Here is a 10,000-nt window from a genome sequence, read left to right as displayed (position 1 = left end):
TGTTATTAGTAGACTCAGGTGTCACAACTGTGTCTCATCCTCATTACAGTAAAAAATTTCACCTATCAGATTCATTATTGCTAGATAATGCGACTGAGAGCCTTTGCAGGCCCTCCAGAAAAGTAATTCAGCCAAGCAAAATTATCAGCTAATTATATTTAGAATCAAAAGCCCAACAACTATTTGCAGATAAATTGTATGAATTGAAGTGAATAGATCTGAATATTAAGATTCATAGATTTAGCAGATGATTTGTTAATTGGAATAAAAAGGTCATTTGCTAGTCATTTTAACAATAGATCAATTGGAACCCTATTTATTATTTAACTGGTAGTGCATAAGAATTGAAATGATGAATAATTGTATTACTGTCATGAGATGATCATTTTCTTCAAAATAACAAAATATGAGGAACTTAGAAGGAATTTTATAAATTTCTTTTAAAATATTGTGGCAAATTTAATATATTTTAAAACACAGTCTTGATATAAATAATGTGTGTAATAAGGTTTAGTATTTTAGAGGTCAAAATTATAACCAAAAATGGTGATTGTTTTTTTCTTGATGAATTAGAAATATAACCACGAAGAAGATAATTTACAAATAAAAGTTGGAATCCAAATTTGTAAATTTTTTTTCTTCCTAAATCAAATAATGCCATTCCTCTCTCACTGTATTTTAATTAGCAGAGGTTTTTTTGGAGATGGCAGAGTACATGCTCATACGATGACTCAAAATGTAACTTGGCCTGCAGTTTTCTTTCGGGGAACAGAACACTCTAATTCAAATCCATTATTAAAAAGCAGATAACGTGCACTTTCTGAAATGCCTGTGACTTCACTCTTTTGATTTTATGTAATTATAAGAGAATGTTCATATGTATTTGCTTTTCGATTGGCAAAGCATTTTAAAACTGAGTGTCTTCAGATAAAGTGCATATTTTCTTTTTGTTCATAAAGAATATCCCCAGTTTATGTGCTCAAAACTTTTGTGAATGTTTTATAATGCAGTCACAGTGCAGTTTTATAGCTGTGCTTATGATAAGAATTTCTATACATACCCTATTTATGTAAAAAAGAATATTAGATATTAGTTTGGATTTTGAAATTAATCATTGGTAACTAGATCCTGTGCCTTTCCACTGTGTTATCTGGTAACTGCTAGCAGTTCTTAAGCAAAACTTTGAACTCAGTATTTTTCCGAACTTTGCAGCTCAAAGTAAATACTTTTCATTTAAACTAATTTCAGTTATAAAATAGGGAAAACATCACCCACTTAAAAACAGCTTAAATTGCATGTACTTTGTCGCTGTAAATAAACAAGGTAAACATTGACATAACTTCAAACTATTCTTGGGTTGAAAAAAATCTGCAGTTCAAAATAAAATTCTGCCTTTGGTCAACATTTTGGATGCAATTCAAAGTTTCTCATAAAATAAACATATTTTAAAGAGTGTTTTGAATTTCACTGCATAATTCCTAGCCAACAGAAATTACAGTGGTATCTTTAAGGTTTATTGTATGTCAGATCAATAGCCATTATGCAGGGCTAACACAGCCATCAAGATGCAATACCTTTCTTGTACTTAACCCTTACCGCTATGACATGAAGAAAAACTTCCTATAGGGAGGTGGTCCCTGGGGAAATCCTCTCACAAAGTGAAACTTTCTTGTTTCTTTGTTTAATAATAGCAGTATTCTTTTTGGATAAAATGGAAAATGAGCTGAATTTTGAGTCAAGAAAGCAAAATATTCATTAAGGTAATCTTCATGAGAGTTTTTCAGTAAAAGGGGGGAATAGTTCTATATCCTGCCTAATAAGTAACTATCCTGAAGCTTTAGCTTAAAATGAAAATGCCCCATCACAACAGATTGTAAATTTTTTTCTGATGCTTTTAAAAGTGCCTCGATGATTTCTACAGCTACAGTGTTAAAGTATTTGCTATTTTATTTAAACATTTTGAAAAATGAACATTCTGGGGCTTTGCAGCGTTATTAAGAAAAGCTGTCCATACTTTACCATGTTGTTACATGTGTTTATCTGCTGATTATAAAATGTGTTAAACAGTATTTTAAAAACAACAAAAAAAATGCAGAGCTGCGCTTTGATTAATTCAGTGAACAAAACATATGCTGTTGGTTCTGTTCTATGAAATTCATATATGATTAATAAAATCTTTTAAAAGAGCAACTTTGGCTTTTAGGATTGTACTGCCGACCATATTCTTCATCCCAGTTAACTCTGGGCTCATACTGTTAACTTAGACAAACAGAACCACTTTCTGGTTCTGATGGTAATGTCTTTTTAATATATTTTTATCCTCTTTCTAAAATTTCTTTAGGTTGGAAGCTGTGTATTGTGGTTGTTACCCACTCTGTCCCAAAGATTTGGTTTATCCCGAAATATTTCCAGGTAGCTGCTTTAATGTACTTTCGTCTTTGTTGAGATTTAATACATGATTCATGCTAAATTAGAAAGTTTGAAAATAAACTTAGGCAGGAGCAATTGTTTATTTGGCAAGTCAACATGTTAGTGTTAAGGAAAATTTTATGTGTTTTAATACATTAGAGTAAGCTTATATTTACCATCTGTTCTTTTAAGATAACAAAAAAGCAAGTTTTCAAATAGCATTCTTCATTGTTAGCATACACATCCCATAATGATGGATTTTTATAAGCAGGTCAGTGTTGCTGCAATTGCTTACAGATTTTTTTTTTAATGATATACACAGAGAAAAACTGAGGACTGAAAGTCACACCAAATTATTTCAACAATTGACTAGTTAATAATATGCAACTGTTGTACAGGGTACATACGGCTGTCGTACTAGTTCTTTGAAAAAATTCTCATCACTAAATATATCACATATGCATTGTGTTACATTAGAATAATGTATTTTAATCACCCAGAGGAGATGTCTAAACAGCACAACTACACAGTCTTATTTAGCATTAAACATCCTTGTGAGCTGAGGTAACCTTATAAAATCATGCTTAAATAATGTAAAACACGAGGCAGCACAGAGCAATATGCATTTTTAATTAGTAAAGTGACTAATATCAAGTGTGTGCTTTGAGGTTTTTGTTTCATTAAAAATGTATCTGTTTTTCCTGCAGCTGAATATCTGTATTCTACACCTGAACAGCTTTCAAAAAGGCTCCAGAATTTCTGCAAGAGACCAGATATTGTAAGAAAACATCTCTATAAGGTAGTTATTGAGAAGAGATTTACGTGGTATACATGCCATATTGAAGTACAAAGAGAAATCTTAAAAAAAAAAAACATTTAATTAACATACTAATGTTTAAAGGAAACATGCTAGGGAGGGATATTAGTTGTTCCACTAACAAGGATTAATTAAACTGGATGCTAGTTGTATTAACCTAGGCCTTATGAAATACGTGCACTTAATGCACGGTACATGCTTTTTTTTTAATTTATTGTTTTCTAAGATGACTGTCCTTTACATTTAGCCCCAAGAGGCTTATAAAAATGAACCTGGATTAATGTAACTCATTAGTTTAAAAGGAAGTAAAGGAAAGATTCTACAATTATACTAATGAGGATAAGCCTTTCTTCCCATCAGAATGAAATCTTCAGTCCTCAAAAATTCAGGTGAATGACATTCATGAAGTTGGGTGTTCACTTTTTTAACTACTTTAAAGATGATTTTCAAAGAATCAAATGTTTCCTTTGTCCAGTTTAGTAAAATTACATAAAAACCCTCAGTTTGTTTAGAATTAGACTGTCAATATCCTCTCTGAATGACAAAGGCAAAAGGAAAAGAGTTTAAATAGCATCATCATTCAGTTCCCTCATTCATTATCTCTTTTCCCTTGTTTGAATCAAAAATTTTACATTGTTGAAATAACAACACAAAGAGACCCTACTAAAAGTCTAAGTAATTGAACTGGGATAAATCTGCTTTATGAGTTTTGAAGGTGGCTCTAGGCCATGAGTAATATACCTTTTTATATTCTTTGAATGTAGCAACTTCATTTTACATAAATCCAGTATAGTTTACAATCTAGCAGTTTTATAATCCAGCATATTTTAATTTTCCTGTGTTAATATATAACCTTCCTACATGAAATACAGTTCGCTGCCTTTTTTCTCTCCTTTCCCTTGTCATGGCCTAAAATACATATTTACATAGTGATACATCAAAACATGACTCTGTTTCTGCAGGAAACGGTTAAACTTCAAGAAAAAGGGAGAGAACCAAAAATGCAATTTAACACCCAATTTCAAGCTCATTATCTTTCATTGTCTATTAACTTGGCAATGGTTCAGAAGGTAGCTCATAATAGTTTAAAATGCTGACTGAACAGTTCCAGGCTTCAGTATTACTCCTTCAGTCAATACGATTGTATCGTATACATGGGAAGCTTCAACGAGAAAACAGACTTCCAAGGTTTACATCCAGATTTCCTAATTTTGAAAGTTCAGTCGTGGTCTTGTTTGTGTAAAATATTAATTTAGTAGTTTCCCACGTGACAGACTATCAAAATGTGCAGATTATGAAAATGAAGAAATAGAATAATATGTATTAACACAAGTGGATTCATTTTCTACATATGACACAAAGCTATTTTCAATGAGTTTACCGTTGAATTATTGATTTTTTTTTCCTTCTGGTGAATTTTTGGGCAATATTTTTTTTCAGTTTTATTGAGATATAACTGACATACTGCACTGTATAAGTTTAAGGTGTGCAGCGTAATGACAGACATATATCGTGAAATTATTACCACCGCAAGTTTTAGTTATCACCCATCACCACATATCGGTACAAAAAAGGGGGCAGGAAGGAATGTTTTTACCTTGTGATGAAAATGGTGAAGCATTTATAATTGTACTTCCACCATCAAAATTTATCCGTTTTTAATTTGGCTTCCAGGTAGGCCTTATTATCCCTGTTATTTTGCATCTGCAAATCTTTAACCATTTCAAAAATTACTGCAACAGGTTGCTTTTAGTTACAATAAAAAACAGATCTCCAGTTGAAATACTTTAATACAGCTATTGCCGTAACATAGTTATAATTATTTATTTTACCAACAACTTCTGGAAAAACTTTGAAAGAATGTCAGCTTAGTGGTATGCTGTTAATATACCAAATTGTTCCTCCTATAGCTTAAAAGATAGCCTATACATTAAATGTTTTTTCATGTTACTATGGCTTACATATATTTTTAGTCCACGCATCCTAAAATGGTCCAACTCAAAGTTTTATAAATTAGTGTTTCACGCATAAGCATTTATAAGAATATATATATGTAATTCCTTTTACATACTTTTTACCGTGGATGTTTTTTTCTTATAAATCTATTATACACTTTAATATATGTCCTCATTCATAGATTGTGATGACATAATATCCAAAAATTAATCTCAAAAATTAATAAATTAGTCCAAGAAATAGACGTAATCAAGAGCTTTATAATGCAATTGTCAGGACAAACTGGTAGAAATCACAGGAAGGACCACAGATCTAGTTGGGTTGTTGTAATAAGATTTAGAGCTAAAACAGAAAAAGAATGCCTGCTAAAACTTTATAATTAAGATATAATAAGTTACACTATTTTTTTACCTTATGTTTTATAAATATACACATATCAGGTAACATTTGCCCTCACTAAATACCAGAGAATTATTTCCCCCAAGGCAGCTTTTTGCCTACTTCTCTTATGCAATGGAAGAGACTTTTGTGTATACTATAAAGAGAGTGTTGGGGGGTTTTTTTAGATTTGTTCCCTTGGACAGTGCTGTTTTGCTTTTAAAAACATATGCTTCTAAGATCTAAAAGGATAGAATGTCACTGAATTCTTTAATTTGCTCCTTTTACATTTTTACACCTTACTCTCTTTTTCTGTTGTTAAAAGTTTACATTTTAAAATCATCTCAACTACTTACCATGTAGAGTTCACTTTAGGATAGGATTTTTCATATGGATTCACACTTAGAAATTTAATGACTAGAATAAGGCTACTAACACTTGGCTCTCTTCTCACTTGAGACATTATACTTTCAATATGAGTGAGAGTTTGGGGGCTATAACTTGAAGCAGGATTTGAAACAGAATGCTAGTAACTGAAAAGCAGAAACAGAATTTGATACTTTTTTTTTCTTAAAGTGACTCTTCCTACTACAGAACTCTGTGCCCATGACTTCTCACCTGAAATGGTTTCAGACTTGAAATGTTTAAATTCCTCACGTGCGTGCAAGTGTGTTCCCTTTATCTCTCCCTCTCTTTTGCTCTCTCTGTCTCTCTGTCTCTCTCTCTCTCTCTCTCTCTCTCTCTCTCACACACACACACACACACACACACACACACACACACAATTTTTCTTAAAATATTTAAAGAAATACATGCAGAAACTGTTTCTTAATTATTTTAAAAACTATGTTCTGAATTTTAAAAAATCTAAAACCATTTCTTAAAAAGTTTGCCACTAGGCTCAACCGTTGACTGCAGCTTTCTTGTACCGCGTCCTTTTCTAAGTAGGTTAGACCCATTAGCCAAACACTTGCCACAGAGATAAAGTAAGTTTCACTTCATCTGGAATAGGGAGCTCTTTGATGACTCCTAAACCAAACTTGAACACAAGATTCGAGAAATAATCATAAAGTAATCAGCCAAGGATTAACTTCTTACACTAACATCGGGCTTCCTTTTACAACCGAAGTAAGTCTAATACCGGGAAGTCGTAATTTTTGGCTCATTTTGACTATGGGAATTTACTTCCCGAAAGTTCCCAACAACTATTTGAGATCAGTACTTTATGCTTTTAGAGAAACTTTGATCATTATATTTTAAAATGCTTTAGAAGAAAATTTATGTTCACCCCCTTGTTACCGGTATTGAAAAATAGCACAAGAGTACAAGTGGGGCAGTTGAATAAAATATATACTGCCCAGACTAACAGAATAGATTTTCATTCCCACCCTATTTTTCATGTAGTTTTATTTACAAATGGAGAGATATGCTGTGTGGGGAGGAAAAAAAGAGATGCCATCCTTCCTTTGCTTTACGAGGGTAAACTGTAGTTTCTTAAGTTTTTTCAGATGATAGCAGCTGATTTTTATTTTGTTCTCCTCTTCCAGTTCTTCAACATTCCAGAAACCTTTATAACCTGCTGTTATTTGGAGGAGAGGGCAATTTTCAGATTTCTGCCTAAAAGTGATTCCAAACAATGATTAAGCTTACAACTCAGACTCAGTGCCCAGAAAAGCCATTTGTGGTTTTGTCTTAATTATATCAGGCTATATCTCCCGAACCACAGCCAAGCCACTTTAAGGTTCCTTCAAGAGACTGGTCACTTTATAGCCCCCTTTTAATTTGAGTTTCTACTCTAAGTGTGAATAAGGTGGTACTCACTAGTATTAACACGCCTCCAAAGTCATTACTTTTTTCCTTAAAAGTGAACAGTTAAAAGCTCGTGATGTTTTTAGAACTTCTAAAATCTCTCATTTGCACCAACACAATTTAAGGCAAATTCTCAGTCTCGATCTCTCTCCCTCCCTCCCCACTACTCTTCCCTCTCTCTTTCTTCACGTCTTTCCTTGATTTTGTTTTGGCTTGGTTTTCCCTTGATTTGTTTAAGTAAAATAAAAGCAAAAACTCTTTAGCACAATAGGTATACTTGGGGTGATTAAGATCGGTTAGAGGTTTTGGCTGCTTCTTTTTCTCTGCTACTAATTTGTAGCCTGGCTGTAGGTGAACTTCTTGGCCTCTATATGATTCATCTGTAAACTTGGAAGAATTCTTTTTTTCTTAATTTTTAATAGCATTTTGCCCCTGAGGCCCTGCTATAATTAAATAATGAATATAAACCCGTTTGTAAACTTGAAGTGCTTTATAAATTCCACGTAACAGTAATGGCATTTCTCTTGTGCCTTCACCACTTAAAAGTAAAATTCACATCCGCAAAAACATGTATTAAGAGTGTTGTGTACCTTATGTTTATAAAAGTTAAAAGTTGGACGATAAACTTCTAATAGCTGTCATCCATAACATAAACCAGGAAATATGTGTGCAGTCGAATGTACCCATTTGCAAAAAACAAGGGGGTAGGCAGCTTTCCCCAATGATTGGAAATACAGTTACACTTTAAACCAATCAGAAACTGGGATTTCCTGAGGTGATGAAACTCGAGAACCATTTACTTGGTGGCTTTTTGAAGTCTAATTGATGTAAATTATGCAAATTTGCAATATGAATTTTCAGCATGCTTTCGTCTTTCGGGTCGTTAATGCTTCCTCATTGCTTTCTCTTCTCTCCCTCCCCCTTACAGGGTGAAATAGCTCCTTTTTCTTGGGCAGCCCTACACGGTAAATTCAGGTCTCTGCTTACAGCAGAACCTAGGGAAGATTTGTGACAGATGGGGCTAAGTCACAAACTTGCAGCCTAAGGCAGAATCTGTAGAACTTTCCAGAGTGTGCCCATATTTACCTGATCAGAGAGAAAAGAAAATCTGCAGAGGAAGCTGAGCCTGGCTGCTTGTCATAGCTGACACAGAGCCATCTGCCACAAACCTGTGGCAGCTTCAGATCTCCAATCCCTGCCACCACCCCAACTCAAATTAAATACAGATTCCTAGAGACGTTATGATGGTTACACATGTCCTCGGCATCACATGGAGGAGACTGTTCAAAAAAAATATGTGGCCTGTTGTATAACCGCACTCATGTATCCCATATGTGGTGCCACATTGAATTTCCGGTTGAATCCGTTTTTATCCTTTGTACTGGATGACATGGTGCCTGAATTCTTTCTTTTTGCCGACACGATGGCAGCGAAACTACAGCTTCAAACACTCTCACTTGGCTGGGTTTCTACCTAGGTTGCCAGGTTATCATCGGAGCCTTCTTGTGTCCTCAAAGGGCCACAGGGTCTGAAAGGAGGCTCAGAATGCTACCAACTAATTGGGCAGCCATCTCAGAAATGTTTGTGGGCAAAGGTCTGCTGTAGCACTTTTCTTTTAGCAAATTAATGACTCCCTGGCACAGGGGTTTTTAAGTGAAGGTATTAATAAGGGGTCTGGCAGGTATTCCCATGATTCACAGAGTTACATTTGCATTTAATTTATCTTAAAGAATAGTTGCAAGATAAACAGCTGTAATTCAGACAAACATGGGAAATACACTAAGTGGGGCCATCTCATCCATAAAATGAACACTGAGATACTTGTTTTAATTTTTTTCCAGGGATAAAAATAGGGAAATTAAAATACTTCTAACAAAACCAGTCATTTTGATATAAATATCCATCAAAAGTATTTGCATCCAGCTACAAATATAATCTTTTCAAGATAAATCACTTATGATTCCAATAGTCAAGCTGCTCTATTTGTTGATGTCAAGATGTTTTGAATGGCTAGATTGTAAAATAAATTTTTAATAAAGTGCCCACTGCAATTTTTAATTAACATATCTCATTTCAGTGTAAGGTGTGTACATCTATCTGTATGTTTCTCACTGAACACTTTCCTTGTGTCAGAGACAATGAATACAATTGTTTCTTTTCCGGATGATCAAGGATCTGTTTTGCAAATGTTTGTAAGATATTATGACATTTCCAAGATTTTCTTTGCATTCTGGAAAGCAGGAGGTAAACATTTGTAGTCATTAAGGTAGAGTCTGTTGATAAACCATCTTCTGTTTACTGGCAGGTAAATTGTAACTTTCCTAGCTTTTGAAATGAATAACTTCTCTAAGCTGTAGAGTGAGAAGCAGCCAGGGAGAGGGGGATAGACAAGGGCCAAGCCTGGCTCTCTGGCTTTCAGAAGGATTGAGTGGTCTAGCAGGCATCCGAGATAGAGCGGGCACTGGTTCAAAAGTCTAGTAGGGCCCATTTCACAGGTAGCAAAAGCGTAAGCAGGAAATAGATCAAGGTCAGGGGGCCAGAGAGAGTCCTCTGGATAGAGGCAGACTTGCAGGTCAGAGAAAGCAGCAGCTCAAGGCCCATGAGGTCAGGGAATTTAAGAGCAGGAAGAGC

The 10,000-nt window shown here is 34.3% G+C and overlaps 1 protein-coding gene across 3 annotated transcripts in view; it reads left to right on the top strand.

The window, feature by feature from the left end:
• QTMAN (queuosine-tRNA mannosyltransferase) overlaps positions 1 to 9,427 on the top strand; it is a 310,769-nt gene extending 301,342 nt beyond the window's left edge. For all 3 annotated transcript variants that reach the window (XM_007467473.1, XM_007467471.1, XM_007467472.1), the window contains 3 exons: positions 2,342 to 2,412; positions 3,117 to 3,208; positions 8,298 to 9,427. In XM_007467473.1, the coding sequence (XP_007467535.1) occupies positions 2,342 to 2,412; positions 3,117 to 3,208; positions 8,298 to 8,381 (247 nt within the window). In that variant the 3' untranslated portion in view covers positions 8,382 to 9,427. The remainder of the gene's footprint in view (positions 1 to 2,341; positions 2,413 to 3,116; positions 3,209 to 8,297) is intronic.
• Positions 9,428 to 10,000: the final 573 nt, after the last annotated feature.

Source organism: Lipotes vexillifer, unplaced genomic scaffold, assembly GCF_000442215.2.
Source record: "Lipotes vexillifer unplaced genomic scaffold, Lipotes_vexillifer_v1.1 scaffold265, whole genome shotgun sequence".
In the NCBI taxonomy this organism is placed as follows: Eukaryota; Metazoa; Chordata; class Mammalia; order Artiodactyla; family Lipotidae; genus Lipotes; species Lipotes vexillifer.
The sequence above is the reverse complement of the archived record's forward strand: the minus strand, read 5'-3'. Positions and strand labels throughout refer to the sequence as shown.